This window comes from Sylvia atricapilla, chromosome 17 (assembly GCF_009819655.1).
Source record: "Sylvia atricapilla isolate bSylAtr1 chromosome 17, bSylAtr1.pri, whole genome shotgun sequence".
In the NCBI taxonomy this organism is placed as follows: domain Eukaryota; kingdom Metazoa; phylum Chordata; class Aves; order Passeriformes; family Sylviidae; genus Sylvia; species Sylvia atricapilla.
Window position 1 is genome coordinate 1698778 of NC_089156.1, and position 22422 is coordinate 1721199.

The 22422-nt window shown below is 57.2% G+C and overlaps 1 protein-coding gene across 1 annotated transcript in view; it reads left to right on the plus strand.

The window, feature by feature from the left end:
- Positions 1–22422, plus strand: part of LOC136369130 (kinase suppressor of Ras 2-like) — a 50669-nt gene that overhangs the window by 2575 nt on the left and 25672 nt on the right. The window contains exons 2-4 of the mRNA XM_066331797.1: positions 3822–3962; positions 4449–4599; positions 11368–11869. Of these exons, the coding sequence (XP_066187894.1) occupies positions 3822–3962; positions 4449–4599; positions 11368–11869 (794 nt within the window). The remainder of the gene's footprint in view (positions 1–3821; positions 3963–4448; positions 4600–11367; positions 11870–22422) is intronic.

The following is a 22422-nucleotide window of genomic DNA, read 5'->3' on the forward strand; positions in this document are numbered from 1 at the left end:
CATCCTGCCATGCAGTGTTTTTGGGATGGGTACCACAGCTGCAGCCTGGTTCCAGTGGCAATCCTTGGAGCTGGGAGGATTTTTGGGTCTTGCTTATGCCTTGGGACAGGTTCCAGTGGGAACCAAGGCAGCAGCTGGGATAAACCACCTGGGGTGTGAATTGAGACTGGTTTGCTTCCTATGGGGCAGCATCCAGAAGGAGCTGAATGTTCATCCCTCAGCCCTGCCTGGTCTGTGGGGATTTATCCCTGTCCAAGTGTGCCAGTTGGGCTTATGGCTCTAAATTTGGGGTTGGGGTGCAAAGAGGGATAAGGGGTGCTGCGTTTGGAGGAATTTGGGAACAGCAGAAGGAAAGTTTGCTCAGAGCTGGGCGATATTCCCGACTGTCCCAAAGCACCGTTCTGTCTGTGGGGTTAAACCCCATCCTAATGTCAAAACGTGGGTCAGGGCTCCCAGGACAACCCCACGATCAACACTTCCCTCTCCCAGGGCTGCCGTGCTCCTGCCAGGAACAGGGAACTCCCCCAGGATACTTCTGGCTGCTGTGTGGTGAGGATGGGAAGAGGCTCCAAGGAAAGAGCTCTGGCCATTCCCAAACTTCCACAGGCTGGAGATGCTGTTCCAGCACTGGGATTTGCCCAGAGCAGCTGTCCAAGGCAGTGTCCAAGGCCAGGCTGGACAGGGCTTGGAGCAGCCTGGGATGGTGGAAGGTGTCCCTGCCCATGGGGGAACTGGATGAGCTTTCAGCTCCTTCCAACCCAAACCATTCCATGATTTTGTGATTTTCACTGCCTGAACGTGTGGATTCTCTGGTGTCTCATGCCACGGGTGAGCACAGAGCACTTCTCCCGGAGCTGCACCCTCCCAGGCTGCTGGATGGAGACATTTCAGCTCCTGTATTCCCAGCAAAATCCCCAGGGACCGTTTAGCATCTCCCGAAATAAAGAAGGCGCAGAGCCAGAGACATCTCACAAGCCCAACAGCACCTTGGGAGAGCCCTGAGAGGGAAAATAGAACCGTGGCAAGGAATTCCCCTGCCCCAGGCTGCTCCAGGTGCCTCTGGAATAACAAGCCCCTTGGTGGGAGCTGGGGGATGCTGCTCCGGTCGGGTTTCTCGTCATGGAAAATGATATTTAGGGGGTTCTCATGCTCACTTCATGGCATGAAGGCATCCCACGTGGATCCAGCTGGGATGGGATGGGGTGGGGTGGGATGGGATGGGCATTCCCGACTGCTCACCGGGTGCCACGTGAATGAACTTCCCTGCCCCGGATTTTCCGCCGCCTGTCCCGGTCTCCAGGCAGGGCCGGTGCTGTCGCCAGCCCGGCTGACGTCAAGGATCCCGTTCCAGGGGGGAACAGCCGCCCTCCGCTCCCTGGAGACCGCCGGGGCTGGGGGGAGCAGCCGCTCGCGGCCGCGCTGGGTTTGGGATGAGCCGAGGGGAATTCCTGCTCGGGCTGATGGGGTGGGATAAGGTTGGGAAATCCGGCTCTAGCCCTGGGTGATCCCAGACCCACGCCTTGCTGGAGTCACCCAAGGTGACACGGAGTGGGGACATCGCTCCTGTGCTCGCCCCCGGGGCAGCAGCGACGTTGTTTTCCAAGGAGCTGAGGGGTTCCTGGAGCTGCTGGATCCTCCAAGGAGAAGGGAATCCCCGCGGTTTCTGTCCTTCAAACCAGAGCACCGCTCCTGCCTCCCCCCGGGCAGAGCTGGAGCAGGGAAAGGCGCTGGAAAGGTGGGAAAACAAAAGCTTTAGATCCCCTCCAGCAGCATCCCCAGCAGCGAATTCCCACAGCAGGAAGAAAGATCCCCACCCCTCTCCTCGTGCCTCCCGCGCGCTTCCAGCCGGGGAAACTGAGGCACGGAGGAACAAAGCAGGGGGAGATTGAGCCGCATCAGGAACATTCCCCACATTTGCTCCATCCCGGCTTTTCCTGCGGGATGGGGCCGTCTCCGTCCCTCCCGTTCCAGCCCCAGCAGAACCGGCGGCTCTTGGATTTCACAGAGGGGGAGTTGGGGCTTCATTTTTATGATTTTTTTTTTTCCTGGCTGGAGCAAATCCATGGACCAGAGCACCGGGGATCCCAGCGGGGTCCTCTTTTGGGTTAAAAGTGACCCCTCCTGTCCGTCAAGGGCTGGGTGGGGGTGAGTTCCCCTCCCCTGGAGATGAAATTTCCTCCATTTCTCCCACTCTTTCCCCATTCCCAGCTCACCTCTGCACGGTGTGGTGGGGGCTGCCCTGTCCCTGTCCCCAGCTCCATTCCCACCCCTGATTTTGGCGCTGGTGATGCCGTGGTGGCTCAGACATCACCTTTATTCCCTGTGGGATCCCACCTGGAGGGGCAGAATGGAGAACGGGCTGAGGGCAGGATGTGCATTTCTCAGGAATTGTTTTTCCTGGTGTTTTGCTGCAGTCGTGTCCATGCAAGGGCATTTTTGGGGAGACAAGAGCTGCCTCTGGGTGTGTTCAAGGTGCCTGGGGCTGCTTCAGCTCCAAAAGCCTGGAGCGTGTTTGGGATTCGAGATCCGGGCTGATCCCTTTCATTGTCTCTTTTGGGAGTGTTATTCCTTAAATTATTCCCCTGGAAGTGGGGCAGGGCTCTGCAGAGCTGAGGGCTCCCTGCAGCCCCCCGGGGCCGGCTTTGCTGCTCCTGCCTCATCTTCGGGGCTTCATTTTCAGGAATTCATCTCTGGTAGCCAGGCTGAGGATGGGGAGAAGCTGCCAGGGGGGTGACAACCCTGTCCCCAGGCAGGGGGGTGACAACCCTGTCCCCAGCTCCTGGCAGGGCCGTCACCCACCTGGAAGGTGATTTTGGGGGTGATGCCAACCCCTGTGGGTGTCACCAGTGGATGCCACAAGGGAAAGGACCAGGAGTGACGGGAAAACTCCCAAATCCCGCAGTGGGGTTCTCCTTTATCCCAAACCATCCCGTATTTCACCCATCTATTTTTGGGGTGTGCAGGAGCAGAGGCACAGCACCATCTAGTGCTGCCGGCGCCGGGGAATCACCCAGCTGGGAAAGCAGGAGCAGGAAATCCCAGCAGCTCCCAGCCCTGCTCTATATTCCCGGGAAAGGAGGGCAGGCGCTCCGCAGCTTTATTTTGGGAGCCGCCGGACTGCGGCTGGGAACGGCTTCGGCCTCGGGCTGCGAGGATTTGGGGGATTCGGGGGATTCGGGGGATTTGGGGGATGGTCCCAGCAGCGATGGGGCTACAGAGGAGCAGAGAGGAGCAGGAGGGGAGGCTCTGGAGGAGAGGAAGGAGGAAAGTTCGGGTTGGTGAGGGGGGAATGAGGAGAAAACGCCACGTTCCAGCCTCGGGATGTGATGCTGTGGCTGGTCCATCCCCGTGTAGGGTTTTTATGGGGTGTAAAAGAGCGGAGTGTGGCTTTTGAGGGATGTTCGGGGGGTCCTTGGCACCAAACCTGGGTGTAAGAGAGGGGACTGTGTCCTTTAGGAGCCCTTGGCGCTGAGGCTGGGGATGAAAGTGGGCAAAGTGTCCCGTGGGCGGCTGGACAGCGCTGGGATGGGGCAGTGCTCGTGGGAAAAGGGCTGCCTGTCCCCCCTGTCCCCTCACACCCCTCGGGGGCTTCCCAAGGGCTCTCCACCCCCTGAACGAGACCCCAGCGCTGCCTCGGGGATGAAGGAGCTGATAAAGGGATTTTTGGGGAGGGAAATTCCCTCTTGGACGCCAGATCTGGATGCTCTTGGCTGCAGGAGCCCGGCAGGGGCGTTTTGGGGCAGAATTTTGGGCCTTGGGATGGGGCAGGGTGAGAGCTGCCAGTGGGGGGAATCCCACCAGGGTTTTCCCTTCTTTTCCAGAGCAAACTGGTGAAGTATTTCAGCCGGCAGCTGTCCTGCAAGAGGAAGGTGGCCCTGCAGGAGCGCAATGCCAAACTGGAGGGCTTCCCCCAGCTCCTGCACTGGTTCCGCATCGTCGACATCCGTAAGGAGGTGATGGAGGTACGGGCGGGGCGTTCCCACCTGGAAACGGGATTTTCCCAGGGGGTTGCGGGTTCTTGGCCCCGCCCACCAGCGAGGACACCCCGTGGGTGTCACATGGACCCCTCGGCAGTGGGGACATCCCCCATCAGTGTCACCATCAGCGTCCTCCTGCAGCTGAGGGGTGAAGTGAGGGAGTGGCAGCCAAAGGCATTCCCACCCCCAGCGAAAAGGGAATTCCGTGATGGAGCTGCACGTTCCCGACCTGGGATTGCTTTTCCTGGAGCTCCCAGATGTTGAGCTGGGTCTGGATACGTCTAAAACTAGAAAAACTGGAGAGAAAACTGAAGTTCCTCCGGGTTTTCCTCGAGATTCAGGTGGAAAACGGATGGGTTTGGGTCCGTGCTCTGAAGGAAATGGATTGTCCCCGGTGTTCCCCGAGGTTCAGAGGATGCCCCGGGGTGGTTTATCCTTCCTCCCTCATTCCTCGGCCCATTCCTCCCCCAGGAAATCGCCCCTGGGCAGCTCAGCCTGGAGGATCTGCTGGACATGACGGATGACCAGGTCTGTGCCACCGTGGAGAAGTTTGGGGCCAACAGTGAGGAGTGTGCCCGGCTGAACGCGTCCCTGTCCTGCCTGCGCAGCGTCCACAAGTCTGGTCAGTGACCTCTGTGCCCCGGGGCTGGGTGACACCCTCCTGCCATGGTGGCACCAGGAGTGTGGCGTTAATGCAGGTGGCGGCAGAGCTCCCGCACCCCGGGGGCTGCACTCATTTCCTGAGGGAACATCTGGGAGCTGCTCTGGGAGCGGCCCTGGGAGAAGGATTTGGGGGTGCTGCTGGGTGAGAGCTGGGACCCCAAATTCCCCCTGCCCTGGGCTGAGCCCCCAGTGTGGGCAGCAGGAAAGGAGAGGGGGATTCTGCCCCTCTGCCCTGCCCAGGTGAGACCCCACCTGCAGAGCTGCCCCTGCCTGTGGGGTCCCAGCATGGGAACGATGTGGAGGAGCTGGAGTGAGGCCAGAGGAGGAGCTGCTCCCAGGGCTGGAGCCCCTCTGCTCTGGAGCCAGGCTGGGAGAGCTGGGGGTGCTCACCTGGAGAGGAGAAGGCTCCAGGGAGAGCTCAGAGCCCCTTCCAGGGCCTAAAGGGGCTCCAGGAGAGCTGGAGAGGGACTGGGGACAAGGGCTGGAGGGACAGGACACAGGGAATGGCTTCCCAGTGCCAGAGGGCAGGGCTGGATGGGATACTGGGCAGGAATTGTTCCCTGGCAGGGTGGGCAGGCCCTGGCACAGGGTGCCCAGAGCAGCTGTGGCTGCCCCTGGATCCCTGGCAGTGCCCAAGGCCAGGCTGGACACTGGGGCTTGGAGCAGCCTGGGACAGTGGGAGGTGTCCCTGCCCATGGCAGGGGTGGGACTGGATGAGGGTCTCTCCAAATCCAGCCCATTCCGTGACTCTCACAGGGTCCCCTGACCCGCCGTGCCCGCACTCAGGGGGCTCAGGGGGAAGCTCCGACACCCGGCAGCTCCAGCATCGCCCCCCGGCCGGCCCAGAGCGGAGCCCCCCATCCCCAGCCCCGTTCCCGGGAATGCCCCAGCCCCGCCCGCCCTTCCCGGCGCTGCCCGCGGCTCCCCGGGCGGTGGCAGCAGAGCTCCGCTCCTCAGCCGCTGCACGGAGCCGCTCCGGCTGCAGCTGCGCCGGCACCGCGTCCAGCCGAGCCTGGATGGGTCACAACAAAGTCGTTTGGGTTGGAAAAGATCCTTTAAGAGCGAGTCCAGCCGTTCCCCAGCAGTGCCAAGGCCACCAGTGCCCCATGTCCCCAAGTGCCACATCCACACGGGTGTTAAATCCCTGCAGGGATGGGGACTCCAGCCCTGCCCTGGGCAGCTGGGCCGGTGTCTGATCATCCTTTTAGTCAAGGAGTTTCCCTCAAATTCCACCCTGAGCCTCCCCTGGCCCAGCCTGAGGCCGTTCCCTCTCCTCCTGTCCCTGTTCCCTGGGAGCAGAGCCCGACCCCCCCGGCTGTCCCCTCCTGGCAGGGAGTTGTGCAGAGCCACAAGGGCCCCCTGAGGCTCCTTTTCTCCAGGCTCAGCCCCTTTCCCAGCTCCCTCAGCCTCTCCTGGGGCTCCAGTCCCTTCCCCAGCTCCGTTCCCTGCCCTGGACACGCTCCAGCCCCTCTGGCACAGCCCATCCCCATGGATGGCACCACAGAACCAACTGTGGTGCCAGCTCGGGGTGGTCACTGCCAGCACAGGGAGTGGTGACTCTGGGGCAGCAGCAATCCCGTGATTTGGGGACCCCAGACCCCCATAATTTGGGGACCCCAGGACCCTCTGCCTGGCCCCTGGCCCCTCTAGAGGGGCTCCTCCAACACAGCTCATCCAGGGGTTGGCAGGCTGGGAATGAGCCCGGCTGGGTTTCCTGCTGCCCTTTGCAGATGTGGAGCAGCCCTTGGGGACAGCAGGGGACAGTGCCGCGTCACAGGGATGTGACACAGTTTCAAGGAGGGGCAGCTTTGTGGGAGCAGCAGTGTCCCCAGAGCACGGAATGTCCCACAGAGGGATCCCAGGTCCCACCTGCTGAGACCTTGGCCACATCCACCAGTTCTGGTGCTGGATCCTCTCCAGGCTTCCCACATGGCACCAAGTGGCAGTGCCACCCTGTGCTGGGGACAGTGGGGCGAGGTGAGGCTGTCTGAGCCCCGCCTGCCATTCCCTGGGGATCATCCCCCGGCTCCAGCTCCCTAAATCCAGCTCCTGCCTCCCTCCCTTCGGCATTTCCATGAAGCGCCTCTGCCGTTTGAGGCAGGTGCCTCCCTGGGAGCCCCGGGAAGGCTCTCAGCTGCCCTTTCTTTAAACACCTCTGACTTTTAAAGGCTGCTCCAGACAAATCCCACTCTCCCCCTCTGCCCTCTCGGCCCAGGGAGTTCCCTGCTTTGGAAAATCCTCCTTGGCCTTTGGCTCGGCAGCTGAAGAAGGGAAGTTTCTCTCGTTCCTCCGGAGTTTTCCGGCTGGAGGAGCTGGAAGTGCCGGAGGTCTGTGGGATGCTGCTGCTCCATTTGCTCCCTAATGGGGCAGCTGGTGGGGCTGCCAGCATTCCTGGTGGTCCATTGGATCTCGGCAGGAGAGAACCGGCCGGGCATGGAGTGTTTGTCTTTCCCGGCGCTCCATTTAACTCCATCCATCATCCCGCTGCTCCCGGCGGCGGCGGCTGCTCCATCCCTTCGGCATTGCCGGGATGCTGCCGTGGCCATTCCTGCCCCGCCGGAGCTGGAGGATCAGGATCCTTGGAAAGGCCAGCTGCTGTGGGTCCGTGCCACGCTGGAGATGCATTGTCCCATGGATGACACAGCCTTGGGGACAGGGAAGTGACAGGCAGAGCCCTGAGGAGTGCAGGAGCTCCCAGGCAGTGGAGGAGACAGAATCTCCCTGGATTTCTTGAGGATTTGGGGGCGGGAAGCTCCACCAGGGGGGCTCCCTGTTCCCTTCCTCTGCCAAGCAAACGGCTCCATCCCAGGAATTCCCCCTCTTTTTATCCCCTGGGAAATCAGGAGCAAAGTCCTTGCCCCTCTCCTGCTGGCAGGGAGTTGGGAATAGTGGGATTTCTGGCCAGGGAAGCCTTGGGCTGAGGGTGGGCAGTGGGAGCCGCTCATCCCACCCAGCCAGGCCAGCTCCAGATTCCCTATGGTCCAGGCAGCGCATTTGGGAGGGATGTGGGATTGGCACGGGCAGAGCAGCACTGCTGGGACCTTGGGAATGTCCCCCTGGGCTGTTGGGGACTGAGCAGTGCTGGGGTTGTGGCTTTGGGGTGGGCTAAGGGGGTGCTGTGCTGCTTTCATCCATCCCTCCATCCATCATCCCTCCATCCATCATCCCTCCATCCATCCCTCCATCCACCCATCCCTGGATTCCAGGGATATTGAGCTGCTGGCTGGCTCCATGGCTCCATGACGGTGAGGTTAGCACAGCCCCGAGGAGCTGTCTGGAAGTTTTTAGGATGGGGATAAAAAGCATCCCGGGATGGCAGCAATGCTCTTTTTGGATGCAGTGTTGGGATTTTGCATCCATTGGGATACGAACAGCCCCCCCAAAGGAGCCCTGAATGCACCTCAGTAATGCCTTTTAATCTGCGTTTTAGCTGCATTTTATCTCCTTGAGAGGCAAGAGATTGTCCTCATCCTAAAAATGTCATTAATGAACAAGTTGCATCCTCCTTAGAAGCCGGAATTCCTTGGCAGGAGCCGCAGAGGCCAATTCCGAGACGCCAAGATTTGTATCCATAAAGCAGGAATGAGGTTCAGGATTAACCTTTCCCATCCATCTTTATTTATTGAGTCGTTAATTAGAAGGCTCTAATTTCCCAGGCTGCCCCTGCCTGGGCGGGGAGCTGGAGGCTGTTTCATGGAGATGGATTTTGCCGGGATGGGCTCGGAAAAGGAGACACTTCCCCAGTCTGGGAGCATCCCGGGGCCAGCAGGGAAAACCCCGGAGCATCCCCTAAATCAGAGCAGTGAACCCACATCAACCCCCCGCTTTGGGGTGTTAACAGCGCTGGGGCGGGTTTTCCTCCGATGTGGATCCGTGGGAGTGGGGGTTTGTTACCGGGTTTGATCTCGGAGTGGGATTAATTCAATATTAATTTAATATAAATCTGAGCGCAGCTGCGGCCTGAGGAGTTGATGGGGTGTGACTGCTGAGGGATGTGCGGAGGTTATGAAGTGTCCTACCGGGAAAAACGAGCGGGAATGGAATATTTATGAGCCCTGGGAAGGCTGAGGGTGGCCCGGGGACAGCGCGGGCTCAGGCAGGGTCGGGAGCAGTGAGGGAAAAGCAGGAAAAATCCCGCTTTGGAGGGAATTTGGGAGCCGTGCTGGTGTGCTGGAGGGGAGGGAAGAGTCGATATCCCCGTGCTGCCAAGCTGGGTGATCCCAGCGTCTGTTCCAGAGGGATGTGGCTGCTGTGACTGTGAGGGCTCCCAAACCCCCCTGGGCAGTCCAAAACCTCCGCTTTGCTCCCCTGGGAGCAGCTATTGGGAAGGGAAGGAGCACTGGGAGCATCCCGAGGAGCAGCTGGGATGCAGGGCTCCCACGGGAATACCCAGCAAAGCACTCTTTGCTCTTTGTTGTTTGTGACGGGTGGGGTTTTCCATCTCTGCATCCACGAGCTGCATCCCAGCGCTGCCTCCTCTTCCCAGGAGTTTGTTTTCCTGTTGGTTTTTTTTTAATGGAGTGGGTCGGGAAAAGTTTTCCTGACGAAGTGGGGCGGAGGAAGGGATCCGAGGGGATTAATGACACCAACCTCATCCAAAGGGAGCATCCACAGGGACAGGAGAGGTGGCCCGTGGGACTGGGGCTGACATCCAAAAAACACCAAATATTTGGGATCGAAACAACACCCCGAAGTTGTGAGGAGCAATCAGACCGTCAAGGCGCAGAGGAGACTTTCGCTCCGTGCCGGATCTTCCCGTGGTTTTCCCGCCGGGAACCAGCGCAGCAGCAGCCGGGAGGGAGCGGAATCCGCCAGCCTTTAACAGGCTTTGGAGCGAGAGGAGCTTTGGGATATTTTTGTTGGTTTTTTGGTGGTTTGTTTTTTTCCCTGTTAAGCGCATTCCCGGTTTAAGCTGATCCCATCAAGCGCAATGCTCGATACCCGCCGCCTTCCTGCTCCCCGACCTTTTCCCGGGGCTTTTAAGCCGGGAAAAAACCAACCCGGGGCTTGTTTTTATTCCCGGGAGCCTCGGCCGGGACACGGCGGTCACGGAGATCCGCACCGCATCTTCATTAACGCCGCTAATTAACACCGGGCTGGCTCGGCCTTATGCAAATCAAGGCGAGCGAAGCGGCCAATGGGAAGAGCAGGATTTGCATAGGCGCGCCGTGATTTGCATACGCTGAGATTTTTAATTTTTTTTTTTGGTAAATATTTTTATTATTCTTCTTTTTAGCTTGGTTTATTTTTATTTCTTCATCTTAGTAATTAATAATTTATTTTAAAACATTTATTGTTTTTATTTTTTTATTTCATTATTTATTCTAACTTTAATTGAAAACATTTTTGTTTCTTTTAATTTATTTGTAGTTCCATTGATTTTAATTATTTTGTTTTGATTTTAGCGTTTTAAATTATTGTTTTACTTTATTTTGATTTCTTTTTCATTTCAGTTAGATGATTTTAATCTAAACCCTTTAAATTATTATTTACTTATATTTTATTCTAAATAATTAGGTTTAATTTCTAAAAACAATATAATTTTATTGACATTAATTTCTCATTAATGCTAATGAATTAATTTTAATTTTTAAAGTTTTTAATACTGTTTTATCTTTCATTCCGTTGCTGATACATATTTTTTAACCTTTTACAATTACTTGGGAATTTTTTTTTTGTTACTTAAAAATATTTTACAATTATTCAGGAATTTTTCGCTGTTAATTTTTTCATATATTGCAATTATTTTGGTATTTTTTAATTACAGCGCCCTCATTATACAAATGGCACAGATGGGGGGGAGATGGGGCATCAGCCTGGGCTGGGGGAGGGCTGTCACCATCCCAGTGCCACCATTGGGGGTGGCCGTGGGAGCTGGTGATGGTGGGGACACGTGGGGACACCTCCGGCCCTGGAAAATCCCTCACTTGGAGCGCTGAGGCTCCAGAGGGGGATCTCCAGAAAGCTGTCAGTGTCCCAACCCTGGAGGTGCCCAAGGCCAGGCTGGACAGGGCTTGGAGCAGCCTGGGATGGTGGGAGGTGTCCCTGCCAGGGCAGGGGTGGCACTGGATGATCCTGTGGTGTTCAGGCCACCCATCCCTCTGCTCTGGAGCCAGGCAGGGAGAGCTGGGGGTGCTCACCTGGAGAGGAGAAGGCTCCAGGGAGAGCTCAGAGCCCCTTCCAGGGCCTAAAGGGGCTCCAGGAGAGCTGGAGAGGGACTGGGGACAAGGGCTGGAGGGACAGGACATAGGGAATGGCTTCCCAGTGCCAGAGGGCAGGGCTGGATGGGAGATTGGGCAGGAATTGTTCCCTGGCAGGGTGGGCAGGCCCTGGCACAGGGTGCCCAGAGCAGCTGTGGCTGCCCCTGGATCCCTGGCAGTGCCCAAGGCCAGGCTGGACACTGGGGCTTGGAGCAGCCTGGGACAGTGGGAGGTGTCCCTGCCCATGGCAGGGGTGGGATAAGATGATCCCTAAGGTCCCATCCCAAACCATTCCCAGATTCTGTAACACAGAGCAGCTTCTTGCTGGGATGCAGTGCCAGGGTAGAATCAGCCATGGAATATGGGTGGGAAGAGACCTTTGGGATCACCTCGTTCCGTGGGCAAGGACTCTTTCCACTAAACCTGCTCCCAGCCCCATCCACAACCCTCAAACCCTTGCAGGGATGGGATCTTTAACATCCCGGCCTCTGCCGCACCTGATGGCCGCCTCTCTGTGCTCTCTGCAGGCGGGAGCCTCTCCAAGCAGGACTGGACCATCCAGTGGCCGAGCACGGAGCCGGGCAAGGAGAACAGCCCTGGCTGCCCCGCGGAGCCGGGCCCCTGGGGCAGGACACACCCGAGCCCCAAGGTGCAGCCCAAGTGCGGGCAGCATCACTGCCACGCCGCCTCGGCGTCCCACGGGCCCATGTACACGCACGTGGACCGTCTGACCGTGGAGGGTCACCCGGGGCTGTGCCCGCCGCTCGAGTCCGGCCACCGCTCGCTGCCGCCGTCGCCCCGGCAGCGGCACGCCGCTCACACCCCTCCGCGCACCCCCAACATCGTCACCACCATGACCCCGCCGGGGACCCCGCCCGTGCGCCGCAGGAACAAACTGAAGCCCCCCGGGACGCCCCCGCCCTCCTCGAGGAAGCTGATCCACCTCATCCCGGGATTCACGGCGCTGCACAGGAGCAAATCCCACGAGTTCCAGCTGGGGCACCGCGTGGATGAGGCGCACACCCCCAAGTAAGTGGTGGCCCCGGGTTGTTGGTGCGTGTTGGTGGAGGGGATAAATCTCCTGGCAGCGCCTCGGGAAAACACATTCATCCCTAAATGTCGGCGTCTTGGCCGGAGGTTTCCTGTGGAAATTCCGTTTTTTGAGGCTCCTCGCAGCGGGGATGTTATGGGATGGTGCCGGTTCTGCTCCCCCCGGATCTCATTTTGGGTTGCATGGGGAGCACCCAGGGCTCGGGGATTGTTGGCTGACATGCCGGAATGTGGGATGGGCGGGCTGGGTTTTCCAGCTGCTGCACGGGAATGGTCGGGAGAACTGCCGGAGAGAGACGGGAATAATCACCTTCCAGATGAACAGTGGGTATATGGATTTATAAATCCTTATGGAGAGGACGGGTTATGTGCTGAAGACCCCCGGCATCTTTCCCGTCCCTGGCGGTGTCGGGACTCTCCAGGCTCTGTCACATCCCCGCTGCTCCTGCTCTGCGCCTCCGGTGCCGGCAGAGGCTGCTGCTGTGCCGGGAAAGGATTCCCTGGCATCGCCACAGTCGCTTCCCATCCCTTTCCACCCCTCTTGGTGGCCCTGCTCGGAAAACCTTTCTCCTGCCGTGGCATGGGGTGGCAGACGGGCCTGGTGGCCGCTTTGGGGACATCACCTCCTTTCCCTGAGGATGTTTTGGGGCGGAGCTGGCTCCCAAAACAGGATCTCAGGACAAACTGCTCTTTTCGTCCCCGAATTTGGGGTTCTTGAGGAGAAAAAGGCTGTGCCAGAATCCCGGGGAGAGTGTCCGGGGGGCTGTGGAGGGAGCAGGGATGCCCTGGCACAGCTCAGGCTCTCCGGCCTGTCCCTGATGTTCGGGCAGCTCCAGCTGGGACATGGGCAGGGTTAAACCCCCGGAGGTGCCCCCAGAGCCTGCCCTGGAGCTCCCCTTGTTGGGGCAGAGGGAAGCGAGGCGTGTTTGGGGGTGGCAGATGCGTCTGGTGGCCTCAGCATCGCGGTGTCACCCGTCCCCCGGGCTGTGGCAGCCATCGCTGCACCCGATGGGCGCGATCATCCAGCATCCTTTTCCCCCGAGCTGGGAATTTTGGAGTCCAAAGGCTTTTAGCTTTTGGGAACAAAGCCATTTCAGCTGGAAAATGCCTCCTGGAGGGCCACCCTCCGCCTCGTGCTTAGGCACTGGAAAGAAGTGTTTGCTCTGTTTGTCCCCAGGAGCATCCCCGTGTCCCCAGGGCGCGTTCCTAGGGAGCGGCCTCTCCCTTATCCCGCTTTTGTCGGCATTCCAGCCCCCATCCCTGCCCTGCCCTCAGCTGGAGAAGGCCTCACCGAGGCCAGAGCTTCCCCTGTTGGATCCCCAGGCTGGTCGCTGGATGTTCCCTGATGATCCTGAGCTGAAGTGGCCTGGCACCCCTGGGAAGGGAGCCCTGGAGACGCTGGGAAAACGGGCTGTAGTCAGTCAAGGATCAAAGGAATTGGGGTTTGGGCTGGAAGGGACCCTAAAGCTCATCTCATTCCAAGGGCAGGGACAGCTTCCAGCACTCCTGGTCACCCTGACATGGAGCTGGGACACCAGCTTCGGACACCATCATATCTTCTGGCCGCTGTATCCCAGTGTGGGGATGGAATGCCTGGAATTCCCTGCCACGGGAAAGGTGTGGGGATGGAAATGTCACACGGAGTGACACAAACACAGTGATGTCCCCTCTGCCTTCATCGCTCTCCACCTTCCCGGGTGGCTCAGAGCAGCTGTGGCTGCCCCTGGATCCCTGGAATGTCCAAGGAAGGTTGGACAGGGTTTGGAGCAGCCTGGGGCAGTGGGAAGTGTCCCTACCCAGGGCAGAGGTGGCACTGGATGAGCTTTAAGGTCTTTTCCCACCCAACCCATTCCATGATTCCTTTCCCTGGCTGCAGCCAGTTTTCCCAGTGTCTCCAGTGCTCTCTTCCCAGTGGGCAACTCCAATTCCTGATTAGGGAATTAATCAGGGGAAGAGCCAATATTGACAGGGCCCCGTTGTGCTCCAGGGGCCGCTGCGCCGGGTTGGATCCGGATTCCTGCAAACCTCTTGGAGAAGCAGGGAAGTTCATTTTCTCTAATGGCACTTAATGATTTTGCAGGAGACAACCACTAAATCCTGCCTGCTAATCCCATTAGCGCTTCGGGATTGTAATTAGTGCGTTAAAGAGGCAGCTTCGTCTTTTGCTCCTCTTTTTTTTTCCAGCACAGCCTTGCTGGAGTGGGAGCTGTTTATTAGCCTGGATGAGGTGGAAAATGCCTGGCACGGATAAAAAGTGGATTAAAATGGAAATATTTTCAGGCTCTTCTCAGCTAATTGTTATTTTATGGCTGTGGCCATGGAATTTGAGGACAGGGGTTTTTTTTAATGTCATACTCCTGTGTCCCCCAAGTCCTCTGTGCTTCCTGCAGGAGGGAGCTCATCCCTGGAAGAGGATCTGGGACCTTCCCTGGTCAACCCCTTCTGGTTTTAGTTGTGCCCCTGGGCTCTTGGGTTGCTTTGGATTGGGGCTTTCTGTTCCCTGTCTTGTTCCAGCATGGAAGGAGGGGCTGGATGTGGACAGCCGAGAGCGTGAGGACACTCCTGGGATCCCGAGTGCTGGGTGGGATCTCCTGGAGTGATCTGGGGTGGAGATTTCCCCCTTCCTGCCTGTTCTCTGCAAGGATCCTTCTGAGACCCTCCCAGGAGAGAGGCTGGTGTCCCTCAGGCTGATGTATGGAATGGTTTGGGTGGGAAGGGACATTCAGGACAGTCTTGTCCCACCCTTGCCATGGCAGGGACACCTCCCACTGTCCCAGGCTGCTCCAAGCCCCAGTGTCCAGCCTGGCCTTGGGCACTGCCAGGGATCCAGGGGCAGCCACAGCTGCTCTGGGCACCCTGTGCCAGGGCCTGCCCACCCTGCCAGGGAACAATTCCTGCCCAATATCCCATCCAGCCCTGCGAAGCCATTCCCTGTGTCCTGTCCCTTGTCCCAAGTCCCTTTATCTCCTCCCCAGCTGAGGATGGCGTGAAATGGGCTCTGGGGAGCCAGGGGTGACTTTGGCAGGAGGAGAAATCAGTCTCCCCATGAGCTGTGGGTCGGGATTGATGGAATGGAGCCCTCAGGGTTCTCCAGGGCTGCTCCCCCCGGATTTTTCCACCTCGGCGGCACAGACAGAAAATAAAACACCACCATTTATTTGTGACAGCAGCAGCAGCAACCGGGTCCCCTCCAGAGCAAGGCCACCGTGTACTCCTTGATTCTCGATGACAGCTCATAAACTCCTTTGAATGTTGTGTTTTGGATCTTATTCCCAGCGTTTAATCCATCATTTCTGTGTGCCGAGACCTTCTGAGGCACGGGTTAAGTTTTTATTTTTGTTGGTTTTTTTTGGAGCTCCCAGCCTCCAATTTTCCTTCATGGAGTCTCCAGCTGCTGACCGTAACTCTGAGGTACGGAACATTACTCCTGAAAAGATCCCCTGACTTCCATAAATCCACAACCCATAAACATCTCAGGAATGGTCCTGAAACGGAAACAAAACATTGAGAGTGGCTGATAATATAATGCCCATTTAATACCTCATGAATTCCACGGGCCATTGGAATCTCTCCTGGATAGTTAATGATTATCCATCAGCCAGGAGCCAGGGAAGAAACAAACTTGGAATGGGAGGTCTTAAAAATCCATTAGTTGAGGAACAGAAGTCCAGCTCCTGTGTTAACCCGTGGAAGGGTGTCCAGTGGATCTCTGGAGGCAGGAGCTGCCCTGGGCTTGGTGCTCTTTACCCTCAGACCCATCCTTTGTCCTCTGACCTCTGCCTAGACCCACCCATCATCCTTGGACCCACCCTTGGACCTGGCCTTCATCTTTAGACCTGCCCTTGAACCCATCCTCCACCTCTGGACCCCTCATTAGACCTGGCCTTTGTCCTTTGGCCCATTCTTTGACCTTTTCTTTATACTTAGACATATCCATCATCCTTGGACCCATCCTTCATCACTAGACCCGTCCTTGGGCTCATCCTGGGATCCCTCATTAGGCCCATCCTTCATCCTTTGGCTCATACCTGGAATTTTCCTTTGTGCTTAGAACTATTCCTCATTTTTAGACCCATCCTTAGACGTGTCCTTCCTCTTTAGGCCTGTCCTTGACCCCAGCTGTCAGCCTTGGACCCCTCCTTAGACCCACCCTTGGAACCATCTTTTATCCTCCCTTCTTTGATCCATCCTTTATCCTTTGGCTCGGACTTGGACGTTTTCTTTGTATTTAGACCTGCCCTTCACCCTTAGATCTACCCTTAGACCCATCCTTCCTCTTCAGACCTGTTCTTGGACCCACCCTTCATCCTGGGACCCCTCGTTAGAGCCATCCTTAGACAGATCCTTCATCCTTTCACCCTTATTTGGACCCCTCCTTCATCTTTAGGCCTGTCCTTGGACCTTCATCCCTGGACTCCTCATCAGACCCACCCTTGGATCCATCCTTCCTCCTTTAACCCACTCTTTGTCCTTTGGCTCATCCTTAGGCCCCTCCTTCATCCCTGGAGTCCTCATTAAACCCACCCTTCATCTTCTACCCCATCCTTCTTCCCCTGACCCATCCCTAGACCCATCCTTTGTCTTCAGGCCTGTCCTTTGACCCACCCTCCATCTTCGGACCCCTCCTTAGACCCATGCCCTGACCCACCCTTTGTCCCCTGGCCCTTGCCAAGGGGAGCTGAGCCCAAACCCTCACACACATCTGTGTCCCAGCTGTGGCTCCTTCTGCCACGCTGCTGTCTGGCCAGATCCATGAACTCCGTGGCCCTCAAGGAACATCCTCTGGGAAGCAGCTGGAGAGGGGGGTCAGGGCATGACCCGACCTAGCTGAGCCCGGGGACGTGCTGAGCTCCAGCGTGGAGCAGCTGCTGGACAGGACTGGACATTTTTGTGGTGCACCTAGGTCAGGTTTGGGCTGGGACCAGGCCCAAGGCAGCCGGATTTTGGCTAAATTTTCCATGGATTCTCCTTATTCTGTGTTGTTGCAGTGACATTCCAGGTGTGGATGTTTTCCTGGTGGTCCAAAGCCTTCTGAGGGTTCGTTTCCTTCCCTTTTGCCCCATTGGCACCGAGGTGTTTTTGGGGGGGATTTTTCCAGACTGGGATGAGGATTTCCTGGCTGGGTGAAGCCAGACGTGAAGTTCAGATGTGAACCGGTGATAGAGCACAGCCCCATTTTCTCCTTTTCTTTTTTCCTTGTCTTATCTCCAACTTGAACTCTAGACCCTTTCTGTCCCGGGGGTGTTTTTCTCCATCCCACATCACAAATTCCAATGACAATGGGATATTCCCTGTGGCACTTGGCCGAGTCTAGCGCCCAACCGGGGCCAGAGGGCAGGGAGGTGAAAAACTGAATCCCAGACCTCCAAAAACCTGGGAGCAGAGGTGTCCATCGCCCCACCCCACCGAGCAGCCCGTGCTTAGACTGTGCCTCACATTTAATCATTTCAGCTGGTCCTAAATAGGCCCTGATGGGTCATTAATTCTGCTGCTCTCAACCTTGATGATAACGACGTTTCCCCTTGTAGCAGTTGCCCTCCACCTGGTGGATTGATTATTGGATGTTCCACATGGGTGGGATTGGGGAGAGCGGCGTCCAGGCGGCTCCTGTGACATCCCCCAGCTCTGGGCAGGAGCTGGGCTCCTGGCACTGGGGGTGAGCAGGAGGTGGATGTTTGCATAGCAGGTGGATGCAGCAGGACGTTGCCAACATGTGGAAATAATCCATATGGAGCATCTTCCCGAGGTGGCACCTGGCTTGTCCCAGCCCTGGGGTGGCAGCAGGGCAGGGCCTGTCCCCTGTCACTCACCTCAAACCTTGGGATCAGTTTTGGGTCCCTTATGAAAATACAGACCTGGAGGGGCTGGAGCGTGTCCAGGGCAGGGAACGGAGCTGGGGAAGGGACTGGAGCCCCAGGAGAGGCTGAGGGAGCTGGGAAAGGGGCTGAGCCTGGAGAAAAGGAGCCTCAGGGGGCCCTTGTGGCTCTGCACAACTCCCTGCCAGGAGGGGACAGCCGGGGGGGTCGGGCTCTGCTCCCAGGGAACAGGGACAGGAGGAGAGGGAACGGCCTCAGCCTGGGCCAGGGGAGGCTCAGGGCGGAATTTGGGAAAAGTTCTTCACTAAAAAGGAGGTCAGGCCCTGGGACAGCTGCCCAGGGCAGGGCTGGAGTCCCCATCCCTGGGGAGACGTGAAAACTGTCTGAATGTGGCACCATGGGAGGACTCCATCATTTCAAAGGATCTTTTCCAACCTAAAGGATCCTGTGGTTCCATGATCTCCACACTGTGTTATTTATCCTGAACCCAGAGCCCCAGCCTGGAACTTCTGCCAGGGGGAGAGAGTGGAAGTGCGGGAATTTGGAGAGCAAAATTTGGAGAGCAAAACGAGCAGCATCTCTCCCTGTGCTTCCAAATCATCCCCGTGATTAATCTCGCGGCTGTTGCCGGTGAGCCAAGGCTGTGGAGCTGTGCACAGCTCCTGGAACGTGTCCAGCCCCCTCAAAGGATGGTTTGCACACCGTGAGGTGACAGTGATGAGTGGCCCCCGTACCAACCTGGCTCCGCGCTGGAATTATCCCACTGCTCCGGGCTGTGGCGCTCCTTAGGAGTGTCATTAATGTTAATTACGGCCCTGCAATTCCATCCAGAGGCGCTGGAGCTTTACCGTGCTCAAAGGAGAAACTTCTCACCGTGTCCTTTAATGAGGAGTTGACGCTCCTTTCAAAGCCAGACAGGCGTGAGGATGAATTTAGATAAGGATTAAGATCCTGGGAGAGGTGGCACAGCATTCCTGGGGTCTGCTGTGCTCCCCCGGGCGGGCCAAGGGGCACGGACAGGGCACAGCTCTGGGCAGGGGCTGGTGGGGTGCCCAGGGGAGGGATCAGCCCTGTTGGTCTGGGCAGAGCCTCAGCTCTTCCCGGCTCTGTCTTCCAGCTGGGAGGTCATCTGGAGAGAGCTGTGCAGGGCAGGCAGGGGGCAGCTCCCCTGTTCACGTCTCTGCAGGTCCAGGGGCCAGTGGGAGCTTCTCTCCACGCTCCTGGTGTCCCACCCCTCAGCCCCTGGGGTGGCCCAAGGAGCTGCTGGGCTGGCCAAGTGCTCCAGGGAATCCTTGGCAATAATGGGGTGAAAACCAAAAGCAGGGAATGCTCTTCAGAGTCCAGAGGAGGCCACAGAGCTGCTCCCAGGGCTGGAGCCCCTCTGCTCTGGAGCCAGGCTGGGAGAGCTGGGGGTGCTCACCTGGAGAGGAGAAGGCTCCAGGGAGAGCTCAGAGCCCCTTCCAGGGCCTAAAGGGGCTCCAGGAGAGCTGGAGAGGGACTGGGGACAAGGGCTGGAGGGACAGGACACAGGGAATGGCTTCCCAGTGCCAGAGGTCAGGGCTGGATGGGATATTGGGCAGGAATTGTTCCCTGGCAGGGTGGGCAGGCCCTGGCACAGGGTGCCCAGAGCAGCTGTGGCTGCCCCTGGATCCCTGGCAGTGCCCAAGGCCAGGCTGGATGGAGCTTGAAACACCCTGGGACAGTGGAAGGTGTCCCTTCCACCTGGAATGGGATGAGCTTTAAGGTCCATCCTTCCATCCCAACTCATTCCATGACTGCCCGCTTCGGTGGTGGATCTGCCCCACCCGGCTGAGCTTGTCTGCGGCTGGGGAAACCCCCTCAGGATGCCCCGGGGGCTGAATCCCTGTGGAATTTCCCCCACCTGAAGGAGGCTCAGCCCCAGCAGCCCTGGCTGGCCCCAGCTCACCCTCCCTGCCCTGGTGTGGCCCTCAACAAACCGTAACGGTGGCAACCAAGAAAACAGAAGGGGCTTAATGAGAAACAGCCCCAGCTCCAGGATCCTGGCAATTACCTCTTCCAGCTCCTTCCCACCCGTGTCTGCTCCCAGTGCTGGTCCTGCAGCCCCCTCTGCAATCCCAGGAGGAGGAGGAAACCTGTTCTGCTCCAACTCCCTTCCACGAATTTCCCAGCTTTCTAATTTGCAGCTGTAATAAAAAAGTTCCACTTTGTGCTCGGAAAAGAGAATAATAGATCAGTCAGACTCGAGCCTGGAAATTCAGGCATCCAGGGAAGTGGGGACAGGCACTTGGATAAATATTTAACTGCCGAGGCTTTGATATGAAGGAGCTGCTTTTCCTCTGGCCGGGGGAGGGAGGGTTTGTTACCTCTTTATGGGAATGAGGAGGATAAATGGAACATCTGGAGGATATTCTGTGTTTGTTTCTCTATATCAGCCCCAGCATTGCGTGGAGCTTGTTCAGGTTTGGATGGAGATCGAAGGAATTGCAGCTCTTCAGGCAGGTTCAAAAACTCCACTGCCTTGAATCCTGAAAATCCTTAAGAAGCTGGTGCCATCCTTGCTGCACAGGATTTGGGATGTGGGAGGGCACTGGGATCCCGCTGGGATGGGAACTGAGTGTTTATCCCGGTGTCAAATGTGACCTGGTGCCTCCTTTTCTGCCTGAGACACCTCCAGCTGTGCTGGGTTTGATCCCAACTCTCCAAGACTGTTTGGGAATGCTCAGGCTCCTTAGCCAGGATGGGTTTTTAATGGTTTATTTGGGAATCCCTGAAGAAAAAGGTCGGATTTTTTCCACCTATGTGCCAATTTGGGAACAGGAAGGGAGAAGTGGCAGAAGTTCTGGAGAGGAGCTTTGGTAAAGGCCACAGGGAATGGCTTCCCAGTGCCAGAGGGCAGGGCTGGGTGGGATATTGGGCAGGAATTGTTCCCTGGCAGGGTGGGCAGGCCCTGGCACAGGGTGCCCAGAGCAGCTGTGGCTGCCCCTGGATCCCTGGCAGTGCCCAAGGCCAGGCTGGAACACTCTGGGATAGTGGGAGATGTTCCTGCCCATGGCAGAGTTGGGATAAAATGATCTTCACACTCTCTTCCAGCCAAATCGTTCCTGCATGAAAAAATTCCCAGGTGAATCCGAGGGGTTTCTTCCTTTCTCTGCCATTCCAAGGGACGCTGCTGGACGGGGGCAGCACTTCACCTGCTCCTTGCTCTGATTTAATCGGGAATATTGTGCAATTAAACCACGCCAAAAGCCATAAATCTTCAGGGCAGAATCCTGGCTGGGGCCACACGCTCCGATCTTTAATCCTCTGCCGCTGAAAAACCAATGAGAGGATTTATTTTTTTTTCTCCCACTCTATTTCCCTTCCTTTAAGAGCCACGCTTGTGAGGAAATTGGTGTGTGCTGGTGAGGAGCAAAGCGGTGAATAAAACATCACCTGGCTCCAGCGGCTGCACGGGCAGCTCCTGCCTGGCGGTTAAATTTTAAATTAAACCCGGTTTAATTTTTTTTTAATGGAAGTGACAACAAATGCCCGCAGAGCAGGTTGTTACTTCCTCAATTCCCAGGTTTTCTTTAAGAGCTGGGCATGGAGGATGAGCCCTGCCAGGGGCTGGGGGATGGTTGCGGCGTCCCCTTTGAGATCCTTTTTGGGATGAGCCGTATTCCAGGGGCAGCACAACCCTGTGCACATTGGATTTTTACTCCGTGTACCACGCGGATCCCACTGTGCCCATCCTCATATTCCAGCGTCTCCCAGCCACCAAATCACCGGGGGACATCCCGGCAGGGCAAAACCTGGTCCGGAGCGGGCTCCTTTCTGTGGAAGCCCGCAGCAGCCACAGCCCGCGGCACGGCTGTCGGTGCCTGCGCTCCGAGAGGAGTGACGGGCCCTTTGTCCCGGTGTCTGCTCCTGTTTTTCAGCGCCGGCTGAAACCCTGTGTTTGTTTTCCCCCCAAGCCGGTGACGGGCGTTTGACTGATCCCAGCGAGCAGGCGGGGATGAGCCATTCAGGCGGGATTGACACCCAAAGGGATTTGCATTAAACGCTTCAAATTCGCTCCGCTTTTTCTTTTCTTTCTTTTTTTTTTTTAAATTTTTTTTTAATCCATCATTATATTTTTAGCAAATTCCTGCATGAAATTACGGCCCTGATCGTTGGCATTCACCTGTCTGAGATGGAATCGCTCCCGGCGAGCGGCGCGGATTTTTCCCGAGCATCCCGAGGCAGGAATTAGCCCCGATGCTCCACGAACTGTGCCCTGGGGGGTTGGTTTGGGCGCTCCCCACCAAGGGATGCGCGGGATACAGGAGGAAAATGAGGAATTCTGCCGAGGGGGTGGTGAAAGGTGAAGGAGAGGGGGATGCTGGGGGATGGTGGTGCGGGCTCACCATGTGCCAAGGGCTGGGACGTGGGATTTTGGGAAAGGTTTGGGAAGCCAAGGAACAGGGACTGATCCCGATGTGCTGCTGGGGAGCCTAGGACCTGCAGCGAGGGGCAGAATCCCGGGAATACTCGGCTTTGGAGCCTCCTGGAGCAGGGATGAGGATGGGACAACTTTGTCAAGAAAAAAAAAAAAAAAAAAAAAAAAAAAAAAAAAGTGGGTGATATCCAGATTTTGGGATCTGCTCCAAATCTGGCAGGAAAGGAGCCCTTGTCCCTGTGCTGGCATTTTCCTGCCATCCCTGGAAGATGCTGTGGGCGTCCCTCAGATTTTGGGGGGCTCCAAACCTCGAGATG